Below are 18,659 nucleotides of genomic sequence, written 5' to 3'. Positions count from 1 at the left end.
TATCAAAATCTTATACTGCACTGCTTTGTTTAGTGTACTGCATTCGATGTTTAGAATCATCAAATCCCTACAGTGCAGCAGGAGGCCATTCGGCCCATCAAGTCTGCATTGACCCTCTGAAAGAGTACCTTACCTAGGTCCACGCCCCCACCCCATCCCAGTAACCCGACCTAACCTTTTTAGACACTATGGGCAATTTATCATGGCCAATCCACCTAACCTGCACATCTTTGGACTGTGGGAGGAAACCGGAGCACCCGGAGAAAACCAATGTGGACACAGGGAGAACATACAAACTACACATAAGCAGTCAACTGAGGTCAGAACCGAACCTGGGTCCCTGACACTGTGAGGCAGCAGTCTGCTGTCCAGTCTGAATGAGGTCTGCTCTACACTGGGGAGACCAAGTGTAGATCGACACGCCATTCCATCTGCAACATAACCGCAAGCTACCGTTCCAGTAATAAGGGAAAATACTGAGCAGTTGAGGCGGCATCTGTGAAGAGAACACCGTGATGTTTTAGGCTAATAATACTTGTTCAACTGAACTGAAGGATCACAGATTCAAGATTTTCGGCATTTTCTGTTTCATATTTCCAACATCTGCAGTATTTTGCATTTTGATTCTCCAATTTGCTCTCAAACTGGCCTCTGTCCTCGGCCCACTGCAATGTTCCAATGAATCTCAGCATAATTTACCTTTCAAGATACCATGATATCTTTCAATTATCACCTCATTTCTACATATTAATGTTCATTTCATATCGATCTAATCAATCTACAATTTTACCTATAAAACCATGTGGCTTGAATGGTTGCACACTGCTTTTGTATTGCTGAAGACCAAATCTACAGTTGTCCGGACAAGGTTTTTCCCTATGTGTGGAGATGGTGTGAATATTTTATACACCCCCATTGCACTTTGTTAACCCATACTTTTGGGCTCTGTTTATACATTGTAGTTGATACTACGATTACCAGTCTTCAATGATATGTGATCGTAATTCATCAGGTGAAAAACTAGAATTATTTCTTTTTACCATAGATTAGTCTGGCTAAAGGGACATTGAGCTGCTAATCATGCCTGACAAATTTATTAGGATTCTTTGAGATGGTAATGAGTAGGATAGATAAAGGGGAACCAATAGTTGTAATGTACTTGGATTTCCAAAAAGTGTTCGATAAAGTACTGCACAAATGGCTACTAAAAAGATAAGAGCCCATGATATTGGGGGTAATGTTAGCATGGATAAAGGATTGATTAAATGAAAGAAGCCGGAGATGGGGTAAGAGGGGCACTTTCAGGATGGCTACTTCTAACTAGTGGAGTGTCACATGAATCCATGCTGGGCCACGATTATTACAATATATAATAATGACGGGTGAGAGAAGTTGATGTATTATTGCCGAGTTTGCGGATGACCCACAAATAGGTGGAAAGGCAAGTGGTGAGGATGACGGTCTACAGAGGGATATTGATAGGTTAAGTGAATGAGCAAAAATTTGATAGATGGAATATAATGTAGGGAAATGTGAAATAGGAAAAATAAAGCAGCTGAATATTGAATGGAGAAAACTGCATAATTTCAGAGTAAGGGATTGCCCATTTAAACATGAGGAGAAATTTCTTCTGAGGGTAATGCATCTGTGGAATTATTTACTGTAGAGACTGACTCATTAAGTATGTTCAAGGCTGAGAAAGGCAGATTTTAAATCAGTAAAACAATTCCAGGATTATGGGGATAAAGCTGTAAAGTGGAGTTGAGGATTATCACATCTGATCAGTCATGATCTCATTGAATGGAAGCAGACTCAATGGGCCGAATGGCCCCCTGCTCCCACGTCTAATGGCCTTCTGCATGTCCCTCCTCCAAACTACCCTGTAGCTACTTGATCTCTAAACACTGTGACATTTTCTTCCTTTTTATTACCTCTGCCACTGAAGGTGGGAAGAGTTAATGCCTTCAGACCTGTTTTACTCTCTGAAATCCATTCATTATTTTTTAAAGAAATATTGTTTACAAAGGTTCCAGGGTATGGTTCAACAAGAACCAGTTAGATTTTGGCAAAGGTGCACCTTTGCCAAAATCTAACTGGTTCTTGTTGAACCATACCCTGGAACCTTTGTAAACAATATTTCTTTAAAAAATAATGAATGGTTTGTATCTCGGATATTTTTTTTCTTTTTGAAGGATCCATTAACATCGGTGCATGGGGCAAATTGACATCTTTCTGTAATGTTGAGAGATGTCTTATTTAGAATGTTGCTTATTTTAATATGTTATGGATCGTCTCAGCTGCTGTTGTGGAATTTGTCACAGCTGTCATGAGCAGAGTTTTCAGAGCAGGTTGGATATGGACTGACTGTAGTTCTCTTGGTGAGATGGAAGCTGTTAATAAAAAAGATTTCTCTTTTTCAGCTTTGTAGTTACAGAGTATCAAACAGGCAGGGAAAAGCCTCCCGGAAGAGCTGAGTAATTATAATAACGTTAGTTAACTGTATAATCTACTAAGTGCTCTCTTCACTTGTTTAATCTGTTGTCCTTTTGTGGCACCTTGTTATTTTTCTTACTCTTTCTCAACATTTTACCTTCTTAGTACATCAGGCACTAAGCAATGGTTATGAACTTTGTTCCTTTTTGAGGGTTTTCTTAAAATCAAATCTTTTGTATAAGAGTAAGTACTGTGTCTGTACTGTTGTAGATTTCCCCAGTGGTCTGTAGCATGAAGGGTTTGTTTTGCTGACTGGTGGCAGAGTATTACTGGGTCACATTAAACGGTGTCAATTCTTCAACAGTTTTTTACTTAAATTCTTAACTGGATTTAACACCGGTTTAATTTTTTAAAAACATCCTCATTTATCTGGCATTAACATAAAAGGTTTGTAAGTGTAACTGATTTGTATTTGCAACTCCACCTTTTTATAACTACAGTGACCATGTGTTTCTGCTTAAACATTCTGTATGTTTGGGTGCATTTACAAAATGTTCTTTCTATATACATTTTAGAGGGTGTTTTTGTTCTGTTAACCTCTAACTGCATTGTGTGCATTTTTGATGCGTTCTAATAACATAAACCAGCTTGGCAACAATTGTGTAGAAATAGTTGCAATTAATTAATCGCAATTTTATTTCTTTCCCCTCCATGGTAGAGCAAGGAGTTACAAAACCAGCTTTCAGCTTATTTGGCAACAGTTCGTCCACATCTGCTGCAGCAAATGTTGGGGGTTCCACGCCCTCCACCATATTTGGTAATTCTGCACCTGCAACAAACCCACCGTTTTTATTTGGACAGGCGAGCACCACTATGAGCAGTGCAAATCTTGGAAGCAATTCTGAATCAACTGTTGCTGCAACCAAGCCATTTTTATTTGGCTCCCAGGATATTAAGTCAACTGCCAGTACGTCAAGTGCAGGGGCCTCTGTTGTGCCATTCTCATTTGGCTCAGCACCCAGCAATAACACTGCTACATCATCTGTGTTTACATTTGGAGCTCAAACTACAACATCCAGTTCAACAGGTAAGTCTTCCCATCACCATCTGTTAAGAGACCCGTAAGAATGCAGAAATGTAATGGGCAATATGGTGGTTATTTTTGTTTTATATAAAAGCAGCTGAATAAAGCCAATCCAATTAGAAAAAAATTGAAAGGTGCTATGCTAGGTTTGCTTTTTTTTTAAGGTTTACACAAAAATATTTCACATGCGTACAAAGGCCAGCATTTGGCTGACCTTTTATTTTGTTTTTTAAAAACAGACGATAGTCTCTCGCTGATTTATATCATATTCTTCCTCCACTCAATTTTTAAGGTAGAACGATGAGTAAGTTTAAAGGGCTGAAGGACATGTTATTCTTTGATGGACTGTGGGCATCACTGCAAGGCCAGCATTTGTTGGCCTTTTGATCGGCCATTTCAGAGGGCAGTTAGAAGTCAACCACATTGCTGTGAGTCTGTAGGCCAGACCAGAAAAGGATGGCAGACTTCCTTCCCTAAAGGACATTAGTGAACCAGATGGATTTTTACAAGTCAGTTATGGTTCATGGTCATCATTACTAGGACTAGTTTCAATTCCAGATTTATTGAAAACTACTAAGAAAGGAAATCAAACTCCAACTGTAATTCACTTGTTCCTTCTAAGATTTATTAAGTTTATAACTACAATAGGTAAGACAGCATTTTGCGATCTTTTGTCCACCTACCATATCAAATTTATTTGCACCTGGAACAATCTTAAAAATATATATTTTTTATTGGTAATTTCCAGTTTTTGTAGAGTAACAACTTAAGTGTTTCTGATATTTACAAAGTTGTTTCTTTTTTACATAGCTTTTTACATGTGGTCCCCCCTTTTCTTTATTGGTGGCTTGGTATCCCTCTTAGTGTTGCCTTCTGCCCTGGGCACCACCTGAAACAATTCTAATGGTTGAAGTAGGTGCTTCATGCCAGTTTGCATGGCTGGCAGAAGTTGGAGTGCCCACCGGTTAGATGGAAAACATCTTGTTTATACCCAATTTTTGGAAAGTTAAAATCCATTTGTTAGTAATTTAATACGGCAGAAAGCATGGTGTGGGAAGACGAGGTTGCAATTCACGGGATACTGACCTCCATACTTGGGAATGAGCTAGTCTGTTGGGATGAGCTTCACTTGAACCAGGCAGGGACCAGTGTCCTGGTTAATTGTATAACTAGGACGGTGGACAGGGCTCTTAACAAAAAGATCTGGGGAGGATTCGGATGAAGGGAGATTTGGAAATCCAAAGAGAAGGATCAAGGCAGCAGTATAGAAATGCAGGTAAAGACAATCAAACTGGGACATAAAGTTTAACAAAACTTCTACATTGATGAATAAAGTCATTACAGGAAATAGAAGTAAAATATATAAATTAAGATTTCTTTATCTGAGTGTAAAAAACATTTGCAATAAGATAGATGATCTAGATATCAAAAAGGAGGTGTGAGCGCCTTAAAAAGCATTACGGTAGATAAACCCCCAGGGCCTGATGGGATCTACTCAGAATACTGAGGAGGCAAGGGTAGAAATTGGTGGAGCCTTGGCAGAAATCTTTGTATCCTCCTTGGCTACTAGTTATAAGGTGAGGTCCCAGAGGACTGGAGAATAGACAATGTTGTTCCTTTGTTTAAGAAGGGTAGTAGTGATAATCCAGGAAATTGTAGGCCGGTGAGCCTTGCGTCAGTGGTGGAGACATTATTGGGGAACAGGGACAGGATTTACTCACACCTGGAAACAGATGGACTTATTAGCGATAGGCAGCATGATTTTGTGAAGGGGAGGTCGTGTTTCACTAACTTGATTGAGTCTTTTGAAGAAATGACGATGGTGAAGGAAGGGCAGTGGATGTTGACTACATGGACTTCGGTAAAGCCTAAACTGAAGTCACATGGGATCAGAGGTGAGCTGGCAAGATGCATACAGAACTGGCTCGGTCACAGAAGACGGAGCGGTGGAAGGGTGCTTTTCCGAATGGAAAGCTGTGAATAGTGGTGTTCTACAGTGACTGGTGCTGGGATCTTTGTTGTTCGCAGTATATAATAAATGATTTGGAGGAGAATGTAACTGATCTGATTAGTAAGTTTGGGACAATTACAGAGATTGTTGTTGGAGTTGCAGATAGCAAAGAGAGTTGTCAGAGGATACAGCAGGATATAGATCGATTGGAGACTTGGGCCAAGAAATGGCAGATGGAGTTTAATCAGGATAAATGTGAGGTAATGCATTTTGGAAAGTAATACAGGTGGGAATTATACAGATGGCAGAACCCTTGGGTGTATTGACAGGCAGAGAGATCTGGGCATACGGGTCCACAGATCACAAAGTGGCAACGCAGGTGGGTAAGGTAGTCGAGGCATATGGCATGTTTGCCTTCATCGGTCGAGAATAAAAATGGGCAAGTCCTGCTGCAGCTGTACTGAGCTGTGTTTGGCCACTTTTGGAATATTGCATAAAATTCTGGTTGTCACACTACCAGATGGATGTGGAGGCTTTGGAAAGGGTATAGAAGAGGTTTACCAGGATGTTGCCTGGTCTGGAGGGTATTCGCTGTGAGGAAAGGTTGGATAAACTCAGATTAATTATTTTCACTGGAACAACGGAGTTTGAGGGGTGACCTGATAGAGGTTTACAAAATTGAGTGGCATGGACAGTGGATTGCAAGACACTTTTCCCAGGGTGGCAAAGTCAAATACTTAGGGACATTGATTTAAGGTGCTAAGGGGAAATTTAGAGGAGATGTGTGAGACACGTTTTTAAACAGGGTGATGAGCACCTGTAACATACTGACGGGGTGGTGGTGGAAGCAGATAAGATAGCGACTTTTAAGAGGCATTGTGACGAATACATGGATAGGATGGGCAGAGAGGAATACGGACCCAGGAAGAGCAGAACATTTTAATTTAGACAATCATCATGATCGGCGCAGGCTTGGAGGGCCGAAAGGGCCTTTTCCTGTGTTATACTGTTCTTTGTTCTAGTGGCACAGATGGTGGTGAATGATTCAGATCTAATCACTATTGCAGAGGCATAGTTATACGGTGATCTGGTTTGTGAAATAAATATTCCAGTGTACACTATATTTCTGAAAGATAGAATGCCAAAGGAAGAGAGTTACCCTGATAATGAAGGATGACATAAGGACATTAGTGAGAAAGGATCTGGCCTCGGAAGATCATGAAGTAGAATCAGTGTGGGTGGAAATTAAGAATAGAAAGAGTCAGAAAACACTGGTGGTAGTAGTTTATAGACCCTCTAGCAGTAGTTCTACCATTGAGCAAAGCATTAAACAAGACATTAATGGAACTTTTAACAAAGGAAATGTAATAATTGTGTGGAACATTGTCCCAGTCTATATGAGGGTTGATAGTGGTCTAGAAGATGAGTTTGTAGAATCTTTTTGTGATAGTTTTTGAAAACCAACTGGAGATTTATTAGAGACAAAGCTATCTTAGATCTTGTATTCTGCACTGAAGCAGGGTTAATTACGTTGTAGTAAAAGACCCACTGGGAAATCGTAAAATTAGACTACCATTGAATTCCGTGTTAAGTTTGAAAGTGACATAGTCCAATCATAAACAATAATTAAAAACATAAACAAAGCCAGTTACATGGGGGGAGGGGTCCATCTAAGATTTATTTGGGTAAATAAATCTTTAATGGGCAGCACGGTAGCATTGTGGATAGCACAATTGCTTCACAGCTCCAGGGTCCCAGGTTCGATTCCGGCTTGGGTCTGTGCGGAGTTTGCACATCCTCCCCGTGTGTGCGTGGGTTTCCTCCGGGTGCTCCAGTTTCCTCCCACACTCCAAAGATGTGCAGGTTAGGTGGATTGGCCATGATAAATTGCCCTTAGTGACCAAAATTGCCCTTAATGTTGGGTGGGGTTACTGGGTTATGGGGATAGGGTGGAGGTGTTGACCTTGGGTAGGGTGCTCTTTCCAAGAGCCGGTGCAGACTCGATGGGCCGAATGGCCTCCTTCTGCACTGTAAATTCCATAAAATAGACTAAAAGGTATGAAGGTAAACTAACAGTGGAAACATTTGAGGAAATAGTTCTAAATGGTCGACAGGTTCATTCCATTGAAAAATAAAAACTCAGCAAGAAAGACCCATCTGTGGCTCATTCAGGAAGTTACGAATAATATTAGGTTAAAATATGAGGCTTGCAATATTGCAAACAGTAGCGATTCTACAGATTGGGAATGTTTTGATATCACTAAACACTAGGACCAAAAGGCAAAATATAGAACGAGAGTAAACTAGCCAGCAATATATAGAATGAGTAGACTAGCCAGAAATAAGTGTATATAGAAAGGAAGAAAGTACCTAAAATAAACGTTGGTCCCATAGAAGCAGAGATGACAAAATTATCATGTGTAACTGGCAAAGATATTGAACAGATATTTAATGTCTGTCTTAACAGTGATGGTAGGGATGCTGGCGTTGGACTGGGGTGAGCACAGTAAGAAGTCTTGCAATGCCAGGTTAAAGTCAAGGTTTGTTTTGAATCACTAGCTTTCAGAGCACAGCTCCTTCCTCAGGTGAATGAAGAGGTGGGTTCCAGAAACATGTATATAGGCAAAGACAAAGATGCAAGACAATACTTTGAATGTGAGTCTTTGCGGGTAATTAAGTCTTTCCAGGTCCAGACGGAGCAACTGGAGAGCGGGATAATCACAGGTTAAAGAGGTGTGAATTGTCTCAAGCCAGGACAGTTGGTAGGATTTTGCAAGCTCAGGCCAGGTGGTGGGGGGTGAATGTAGTGCGACATGAATCCAAGGTCCCAAAATAATGGTTATGAGGGGGAAGACGGTGACGGACCCGGGAGCGGTGAATGAAGTGTTCCGGGAATTTTATAGTCAGCTATACGAGTCTGAACCCCCGGTTGGGGAGGAGGGCATGAATCAATTCCTGGGGAGGCTAGAGTTCCTGAAGGTAAATGAGGAGCTGTTGGAGGCCCTGGGGGGCCCGGTTGGGCTTGGGGAGGTGATAGATGGACTGGGGGCGATGCAATCGGGTAAAGCCCTGGGACCTGATGGATTCCCAGTGGAATTTTATAAAATGTTCTCTGGGTTACTGGGTCACTCCTGGTTAAGGCTTTCAACGAGTCCAGGGAGCTGGGAGTACTTCCCCCAACGTTATCACCGGCATCCATTTCTCTCATCCTGAAGCGTGACAAGGATCCGGAGAGCTGTGGATCGTACAGACCAGTGTCCCTCTTGAAAGACTATGCCAAATTATTGGCAAAGATCCTGGCCACTCTAATAGAGGATTGTGCCCGGAGATAATTGGAGAAGATCAGGCGGGATTTGTAAAGGGCAGGCACCTGACATCCAACATTAGACGGCTTCTTAATGTAACTATGATGCCAGCGGAGGGATGCGAGGCTGAGGTGGTAGTTGCCATGGACGCGGAGAAGGCTTTCGACCGAGTGGAGTAGAAGTATCTATGGGATATCTTAGGGAGGTTTGGGTTTGGGCAGGGATTTGTGGAGTGGGTCCGGCTATTGTACCAGGCCCCAGTGGCAAATGTAAGAACTAACCAAGTTCAGTCTTTGTCTTTAGTCTTTGTCGGGGGAACAAGGCAGGGATGCCCGCTCTCCCCATTACTGTTTGCCATGGCTATAGAACCCTTCGCAATGGCTCTGAGAGCAGCGAACACCTGGAGGGGTATAGTGAGGGGGGGGGGGTTGGAACACAAGGTCTCTCTCTATGCGGACGATTTGCTGCTTTATATCACGGACCGGCGGGGGGGGGGTTGCAAAATCATGGCGGTATTGGGAGAATTTGGGCAATTTTCAGGCTATAAGTTAAATATGGGAAAAAGCTAGATGTTCGTCATTCAGGCATGGGGGCAGGAAAGGAGGCTGAAGGAGCTACCTTTTAAAGTGATTGGGACGAGTTTTAGGTATCTGGGGATTCAAATGGCCAAGGATTGGGGGCAGCTTTCCAAGTTAAATTTGGGCAAAGCAGTGGATCAAATGTGGAGATATTTTTGTAGATGGGACATGCTCCCACTGACGCTGGCGGGGAGGGTTCAGACGGTGAAGATGACGGTCCTTCCGAGGCTGCTTTTCTTTTTTCAGTGTTTCCCAATATTTGTCCCAAAGGCTTTTTTCAGAAGTATGAATGTGGCGATATTGAGGTTTATATGGGCGGGTAAAACCCTGAGAGTAAAGTGGACACTCCTGCAACGGGCCCGCGGGGAAGGGGACTTGACTCTCCCGAGCTTTATTAACTATTACTGGGCTGCCAACATATCGCTGGTCAGGAAGTGGGGAGGGGTCGGTCTGGGAGCAGATGGAGGCAGCATCCTGCAAAGGTACGAGTCTGGAGGCTTTACTGACGGCACCCCTGCCGTTCTCGCCGGCTCAGTACTCCACAAGTCCTGTGGTGGTGGCAGCCCTGAGGGTGTGGGGCAATGGAGGCAGCATATGAGACTGGAGGGGGCGTCAGTGTGGGCACCGATCTGTGACACTCACCGGTTTATCCCAGGGGGGCTGGGTGGGGGCTTTAAGGTATGGCAGCGGGCAGGGATTGAGAGGTTTGGGGATCTATTCATCCAGGAGGGCTTTCTGACCTTGGAGACATTAGAGGAGGAGTTTGATTTGCCGGGTGGGAATGGGTTTCGGTATCTTCAAGTGCGGGACTTTGTACGGAGACAGGTCCCAAGCTTTCCTCGCCTCCCCCTGAGGGGACTACAGGATAAAGTGTTGTCAAAAACAGGGGTTGGAGGTGGGAAGGTTTCGGACATGTACAGGGAATTGTTAGAGTGGGAAGGGGCCCCTATCAGAGAGGTGAAGAGGAGCTAGGAGGGGAGCTGGAAACTGAACTGAGGGGAAAATGCCTTGAAAAGGGTAAATGCATCCTCGTCCTGTGCTAGACTTAGCTTGATTCAGTTCAAGGTAGTCCACAGGGCCCACATGACGGTAGCTCGGATTAGTAGGTTCTTCGAGGAGGTGGACGACATATGTGGGCGGTGTGGGGGTAGCCTGGCCAACCATGTTCATATGTTTTGGGCATGTCTGAAACTGCGAGAATTCTGGCATGGATTTGCAGAGGTTATGTCGGAAGTCCTGGAAGGTAGGGTAACTCCAAGTCCAGAATTAGCAATATTTGGAGTGTCGGAACATCCGGGGTCAAAGGGGGGGCGGAAGGGAGGCCGATATCTTGGCCTTCTACTTCCTGGTGGCCCAGAGACAGATCTTGCTGAGATGGAGGGAGTCCGAACCCCTGAAATCAGGAGTGTGGGTCAGTGATATGATCGAGTTTCTCAGTCTGGAGAAAATCAAGTTCGCTCTGAGAGGATCAATACAGGGATTTGCCCGGAGTTGGCAGCCGTTCATCGATTTCTTTAACAAAAAGTGAACGTCAGCAGTAAGGGGGGAAAGGGAAAAATGTGGGGGGGGAGGGAGGAACATTAGAGGCATGGTAATGTTAAATAAGGACAGGCAATTTAGTATAGGGGTAATTGTGGATAGGGCAGGAGAAGTGGGGTATGTGGTTTATTGTTTGCTGTTTTAGGGGGTATTTTGTGCGTCGACTGCGGTTTTAGAAGTGTCAATATGTTAAATTGTGGAAATTACAAATGCTTCAATAAAATATTTTCTAAAAAGAAAAAAAAATGAACCCAAGGTCCCGGTTGAGGCCGTACTCGTGTGCGGAACTTGGCAAATGTTTCTGCTCAGCGATTCTGCGTTGTCGCTCGTCCTGAAGGCCACCTTGAAGAACGCTTACCCGAAGATCAGAGGCTGAATGCCTTTGACTGCTGAAGTGTTCCCCGGCTGGAAGGGAACATTCCTGCCTGGTGACTGTCGAGCGATATCCGTTCATCCATTGTCGCAGCGTCTGCATGGTCTCGCGTGATTCATCAGTCGGATTCACAAGACAGCTCAGAACGTCACCCAAGCACAACGCAACACCATCCTCGCTCTCAAGACCAACCGCAACATTGTCATCAAACCAGCAGACAAGGGAGGGGCCACATTCATACTGAACAGAATGGACAACTGCAAAGACGTCTACCGACAACCAGGAACACCACAGTTACCCGCAGATCTGACCAAGGAGCACACCCGCCAACTCGACAGACTGATCAAGACCTTGGATCCAGTCCTTCAGAACACCCTGCGTGCTCTCATCCCATGTACTCCCCATGTTGGAGATCTCTACTGCCTCCCAAAAATACACGAGGACAACGCACCAGGCTTTCCTATCGTATCAGGCAATGTCCAGGGACCCTGTGTGAGAACCTCTCTGGCTACATCGTACAAGGAACGCCCAACTTCTGTCCGAATACGACTAACATCTTACAGAAAATCAGCACTAATGGACCAATTGAACCAGGAACATTCCTCGTCACAGTGGACGTCTCGGCACTCTATACCAGCATCCCCCATGACAACGGCATTGCTGCAACAGCCTCAGCACTTAACACCGAGAACTGCCAATCTCCAGACTCAATTCTGCAACTCATCCGCTTCATTCTGGATCACAATGTCTTCACCTTTGACAACAAGTTCTTCATCCAGACACACTGAACAGCCATGGGGACCAAGTTCGCACCTCAATATGCCAACATCTTTATGCACAAGTTTGAACAAGACCTCCTCATCGCACAGGACCTTCAACCGACGTTATACACCAAATACATCGCTGACATTTTTTTCCTTTGGACCCACGACGAAGAATCACTGAAACGACCACATGATGACATCAATAAGTTCCATCTCACCATGGACTACTCTCCAGAATCTTGCATTCTTGGACACACTCGTCTCCATTAAGGACGGTCACCTCAGCACTTCACTTTACCGCAAGCTCACAGATAACCTCATGATGCTCCACTTCTCCAACTTCCACCCTAAACACATTAAAGAAGCCATCCCCTATGGACAAGCCCTCCGGATACACAGGATCTGCTCAGATGAGGAGGAGCGTAATAGACATCTACAGACGCTGAAAGATGCCCTCGTACGAACGGGATATGGCGCTCGACTCATCGATCGACAGTTCCAACGCGCCACAGCAAAAAAACCCGCACTGACCTCCTCAGAAGACAAACACAGGACACAACCGACAGAGTACCCTTCGTTGTCCAGTACTTCCCCGGAATGAATCAACTACGACGACATCTTCGCAGCGTTCAACACGTCATCAATGAAGACGAACATCTTGCCAAGGTCATCCCCACACCCCCACTACTTGCCTTCAAACAGCCTCGCAACCTCAAACAGACCATTGTTTGCAGCAAACTATCCAGCCTTCAGAACAGCAACCACAACACTACACAACCCTGCCATGGCAATCTCTGCAAGATGTGCCAGATCATCGATATGGGTACCACCATTACACGTGAGACACCACCCACCAGGTATGTGTACTCGTGCGACTCAGCCAACATCGTCTACCTCATACGCTGCAGGAAGGAATGTCCCGAAGGGTGGTACATTGGTGAGACCATGCAGACGCTGCGCCAACGGATGGAGAGACATCGCGCAACAATCGCCAGACAGGAATGTTCCCTCCAGTCGGGGAACACTTCAGCAGTGAAGAGCATTCAGCCTCTGATCTTCGAGTAAGCGTTCTCCAAGGCTGCCTTCAGGATGCGCGGCAACGCAGAATCGCCGAGCAGAAACTTATAGCCAAGTTCCGCACACATGAGTACGGCCTCAACTGGGACCTTGGATTCATGTCGCATTACATTCACCCCCCACCATCTGGCCTGGACTTGAGAAATCCTACCAACTGTCCTGGATGGAGACAATTCACACCTTTAACCTGTGATTATCCCCCTCTCCAGGTGCTCCGTCTGGACCTGTAAAGACTTAATTACCTGCAAAAACTCTCATTCAAAGTAGCGTCTTGCATCTTTGACTTTGTCTATATATAAGTTTCTGGAACCCACCTCTTCATTCACCTGAGGAAAGAGCAGTGCTCCGAAAGCTAGTGATTCGAAACAAACCTGTTGGACTTTAACCTGGTGTTGTAAGACTTCTTCCTGTCTTAACAGTAGAAAACACCAGTTCCATGCCAGAAATAGATGGTAACCTAGGGGCTAAAGAGAGTGAGAAAATTAAGGAAATTAATATTGGTAGAGAAAATATATTGGAGAAACTTAAGTGACTTAAGATCTCACAAATCCCTGAGACATGATGGCCTACACCTTGAGGTTCTAAAAGAGATGGCTACAGAGATGGTGGCTGTGATTTTTCCAGAATTCATTGTATTCAGAAACGGTCCCACTCGAGTGCAAGTTGGCAAATGTTATACCGTTTTTCAAGAAAGGAGAGAGTGACTGTTTTTCAAGAAAGGAGAGAGTGTAAGGTATCAAAGTTTGCTGATAACACCAAGCTAGGTGGGAAGGTAAACTTTGGGAGGACACAGGCTGCAAAGAGATCTAGACTGGTTAAGTGAGTGTGCAAAAAGATGGAGAATAACGTAGGGAAGTGTGAAATCATTCACTTTTGTCATATGAACAGAAAAACATTTTTTTTTTTTTTTAAAGGTGTGAAACTTGCAAGTTTATGATGTTTAAAGAGATTTGTGCTTGTAGAACGACTGCAAAGTTTGCATGCTGTTGAAGAAAGCAGATAGGAAGGCAAATGGGATTGGAGTTTTTTTTAAAGAAGTCTTTTGTTTTGGTGAGACCACATCTGGAATACTGCATGCAGTTTTGGTCTCCACATTTAAGGAAGGATATACTTTGGTTTGGAGTTGGTACAGTAACGGTTCACCACATTGGTATCTGGGATGAGGGGGTTGTCCTCTGATCGGGTGAGCAAGTATGGCTTGTATTCTCTGGAGTTTAGATGAATGAGAGGCAACCTCATTGAAACCTACAGAATAATGAAGGGACGTGGTAGGGTAGATGTTGAGATTGATTCTACTGGTCGGGCAATTGGAAGCATGGAAGCAAAAGAGACCGATTTATTTAGGACTGAGATGAGAAATTACTTCACTCAAAAGGGTTGTGAATCTTTGGGATTTGCCACCTCTGTGGGTTGTGCATGCTCCATTGTTGAATACGTTTAAGACTGGGATAGACAGATTTGTGGCCTTGGGGAATTGAGGGATACAGGGAGCGATGGAATTGAAGCCCAAGATCAACCATGATCATATGTAAGGGCAGAGCTGGCTTGCCAGGCCGTATGGTGTACTGCGCCTGTTTCTTGTGACTAAGTAAATTTATCTCCCAAGTGTATTTTCGATTTGTGCAGGAGAATAGTTGGGGAAATAAAGTTTCGCAATTAAGTCAGTAACTACAAGATTTTTTAATGACATTACTTCTCATTTGGTCTGCTTTCAGGTGGATCGTCAAACCCAATCTTTGCATTTGGATCAAGTTCTACAGCTGCAACAAATCCTCCACCTTTTGGTAGCACGCAGACCCCTGTCCCTCTGTTTGGACAAAGCAGCAGTCAGCCACCTGCTGCTTTTGGTTCCTCTGGTGCTCCTACCTTTGCATTCTCGACTGGTTGTCAGCAGCCTACCTTTGGTTCACAGTCTACCAATAGTCAACCATCTCTATTTGGAGGACAGTTACCCAATCCGCCACCCACTTTTGGTCCAACTTCATCTACCTCGAGTAAGTAAATCCAGATTTCAGTAATGTGAACTGCTCTAAATTTGACCATATCCAGTTGTAAAAATGTATTCTTCCATGGAATATGTCATCACCGGCAAGGCCAGCATTTGTTGCCCATAGCTAATTGCCCTTGAACTCTTGCTCTAAGCATTTCAGAGGGTAGTTGAGTCTACCATAGTGCTTGGGTCTGGAGACACCTAATAATAATAATAATTGCTTAATGTCACATATAGGCTTCAATGAAGTTACTGTGAAAAGCCTCGAGTCGCCACATTCCGGCGCCTGTTCGGGGAGGCCGGTACGGGAATTGAACCCGCGCTGCTTGTCTTGTTCTGCATTACAAGCCAGCTGTTTAGCCCACTGTGCTAAACCAGCCCCTTAGGCCAGACTGGGTAAGTAAAGTTTCCCCCCCCCAAATTTTGGGAAATATATTAAGTAATGTGACGGTATGCAAGTGGCTTTTAAAGTCTCACTTAAAATATCTTCTATGGTTGTACGTTTCTTTGTCTGGATCCAAAGAAATAGGTTTCAGGAGATTTGATCTGTACTGTGCAGAAGTTGATTGTCATAACAGGGTGTTGCAGCAAAAGCAAGCTCCTCTGATGCTAGCGATGTTAGCAGATTGCAATTAATTTTTAAATGTCGAGTTGTTCTGGATGCAGTGAAGTTTGCTGAGTGAATGATGGCAGGCCAGACAGGGGAACAGTTGGGTGGTGAGCAATGCAAGGGGTTGACCTCGTCTTTGAGCCAGGAGAGGCCACATGAGATGGTCATCCTCTGGATCATGCTGCCAATATGTGCACGTGTTTATTTGGAAGATGTTTCAAGGGACTTGCAAGACGGATACAACAAAGTGGGATTCTCCCAAGAGAAGATATCAGATATAGGGATAGAGACCAAGATTTGTAAATTGACACATTAAACTTAGTATCTGTTACGAAGCTAAGGATGAGGCATAAAAGTGGTCAATTTTTATTGTTGATAAAAATGACTTCCCCCCAAAAAACTGCTACTTTGAAGTTTGGCATGTGACCAGAGTTTAACACTGAATTGTTCCCACAAAGCCTTTCTTAAAAACGGGCAGAATTGCTCCCAAGGAAATCACCATTAATCCAGAAACATCTTGTCAATATGTCATCTATCCCGAGATTATTTCTAAATTGACATGTAATTTGCAGGTAACAGTTTTCAATTTGGAAACAGTGGTCATGGTTTTATCTTCAACGCCACCAATTCATCAAATGAGGTATTTAAATTTGGATCTCCTTCAACGGGAGCACCCCAGCAACCTGGCCCCACACCCGGTGGCTTCCAGTTCAACCCAGCACCTGGATTCTCTGTTGGGTAAGAATATTTATATGTAATACCAAGTTTTCTCACTGGAATATTTGTTTTGGTAAGATTAGATTTTGTCAAAAAGAAAACCTCTAGCATTGTAGAACGTCCATCAGGAAAAAGTTACATTTCATCCCAGCTTAATTGGAAGTTCTAGAATGCACTCCTATAAATAAACCAAAATTTGGCTTGAATTTACTTTTAACAGAAAATATTCCACGGCATTTGTTGAGCACGAATTGTGTATAGTTTAAAATAGAAGTTAGTGCAATGAACATAAGTGGATAATCGGGCGGCATGGTGGCTCAGTGGTTAACACTGCTGCCTCACAGCGCCATGGACCTGGATTTGATCCCGGCCCCCGTCGCTGTCTGTGTGGAGTTTGCACATTCTCCCATGTCTGCCTGGGTCTCACTCCGACAACCCAAAGATGTGCAGGGTAAGTGGATTGGCCATGCTAAGTTGCCCCTTAATTAAGAGAATGATCAAATATATCCTGTTTGAGGGCGGCATGTGGTGCAGTGGTTAGCACTGGGACTGCGGCACTGAGGACCCAGGTTCAAATCCCGGCTGTGGGTCACTGTCCGTGTGGAGTTTACACATTCTCCCCGTGTCTGCGTGGGTTTCACCCCCACAACCCAAAGATGTGCAGATTAGGTGGATTGGCAACACTAAGTTGCCCCTTAATAGGACAAAGAAAATAATAATAATTGGGTACTCTAAATTAAATAATAATTTAAAGTCTACTTGTGACAATAAAGATTATTTTAAAAATATATATATCCTGTTTTTGAGTGATTCCATGGAACTGCTGTAAGGGGTGTTGAGCAGTCAGAGGGAATGTCGTAGTCACTGCTCACACATTAAGCAGTGATATGGGGCCAAGGAGGTATACCATGAGCCCGGTGGTGGTGGTGGCGGCCCTCAAAATTTGGGGGCAGTGGAGGTGGCATAGGGGGGAAGTTGGGGCCTCGGCGTGGACCCCATTACGGGGGAACCACCGGTTCGCCCCAGGAAGAACAGGTGGAGGGTTTTCGGGGTGGCACAGGGCAGGGATACGAATGTTCGGGGACCTGTTTGTGGACGGGAAGTTCGTGAGCTTGGGTGAGCTGGAGGAGAAGTACGGGCTCCCCATGGGGAACACCTTCAGGTACATATGGGTAAGGGCGTTTGCCAGACGGCAGGTGGTGGAATTCCCACGGCTACTGCCACACACAGTACACGACAGGGTGCTCTCGGGGGGGGGGGGGGGGGGGGTTCTTTTTTCTTTCTCATTTTGTTATTGATATTTTATGAAAACCTTTAATAAAAAAATTTTTTTTTTTTAAAAGCAGTGATATGGGGCATTAGCAGATGTCTAGGAATAATTAGACAACATTTTACATTTGATGAATTGTATTTATACTGGGGTTCCGGCACCAGTGTCCAGTGCCATACCAAAGGGATCTGTACTGGGCCCCCTATTATTCATCAGTAAGTTTGCGGATGACACAAAGATTGACAAGGTGGTTAATTGTGAGGTTGTGTCCCTTGGGTTACAGGAAGATCTAGACGGGATGGTCAAATGGGCAGATAGAATTTAATCCTGAAAAATGAGAGGTGGTACACTTTGGAAGGAGTAATTCGACTAGGAAGTATTCAATGAACAGCATGACACTGGGAAGTTCCAAGGAACAAAGGGACCTTGGTGTGTTTGTCCATAGATCTCTGAAGGTGAGACAACAGGTTAATAGGGTGGTGAAAAAGGCATATGGGACACTTGGTACTGTGTGCAATTCTGGTTGCCATATTATGGTAAAGATGTGATTGCACTGGAGGAGGTGCAGAAGAGATTCACCAGGATGTTGCCTGGGCTGGAACATTTAAGTTATGAAGAGAGGTTGTATAGGCTTGGGTTGTTTTCGATGAAGCAGAGAAGACTGAGGGGTGACCTGATCAAAGTGTACAAGATTGAGGGGCGTGGATTGGGAGCAGTTGTTCCCCTTAGTTGAAGGGTCAGTCACGAGAGGATTACGGGTTCATGGTGAGGGGCAGGAGGTTTAGGGGGGATTTGAGGAAAACCATTTTTACCCAGAGGGTGGTGACGGTCTGGCATGCACTGCCTGGGAGGGTGGTAGAGGCAAGTTGCCTCATATCCTTTAAAAAGTAGCTGGATGATGCCAAGTGCTGGTAAATAGGATTAGGTGTGTCGGTGCAGACTCACTGGGCCGAAGGGCTTCGGCACTG

General features: G+C 44.3%; 1 protein-coding gene across 1 annotated transcript in view; it reads left to right on the top strand.

Annotated features, from left to right (window-relative positions):
• Positions 1-18,659, top strand: part of nup153 (nucleoporin 153) — a 129,313-nt gene that overhangs the window by 109,164 nt on the left and 1,490 nt on the right. Inside the window, exons 19-21 of the mRNA XM_072509679.1 lie at positions 3,152-3,520; positions 14,820-15,098; positions 16,277-16,442. Coding sequence (XP_072365780.1) covers positions 3,152-3,520; positions 14,820-15,098; positions 16,277-16,442 — 814 coding nt within the window. The remainder of the gene's footprint in view (positions 1-3,151; positions 3,521-14,819; positions 15,099-16,276; positions 16,443-18,659) is intronic.

The sequence above is a fragment of the Scyliorhinus torazame genome, chromosome 6 (genome assembly GCF_047496885.1).
Source record: "Scyliorhinus torazame isolate Kashiwa2021f chromosome 6, sScyTor2.1, whole genome shotgun sequence".
Taxonomy (NCBI): Eukaryota; Metazoa; Chordata; class Chondrichthyes; order Carcharhiniformes; family Scyliorhinidae; genus Scyliorhinus; species Scyliorhinus torazame.
The sequence above is the reverse complement of the archived record's forward strand: the minus strand, read 5'-3'. Positions and strand labels throughout refer to the sequence as shown.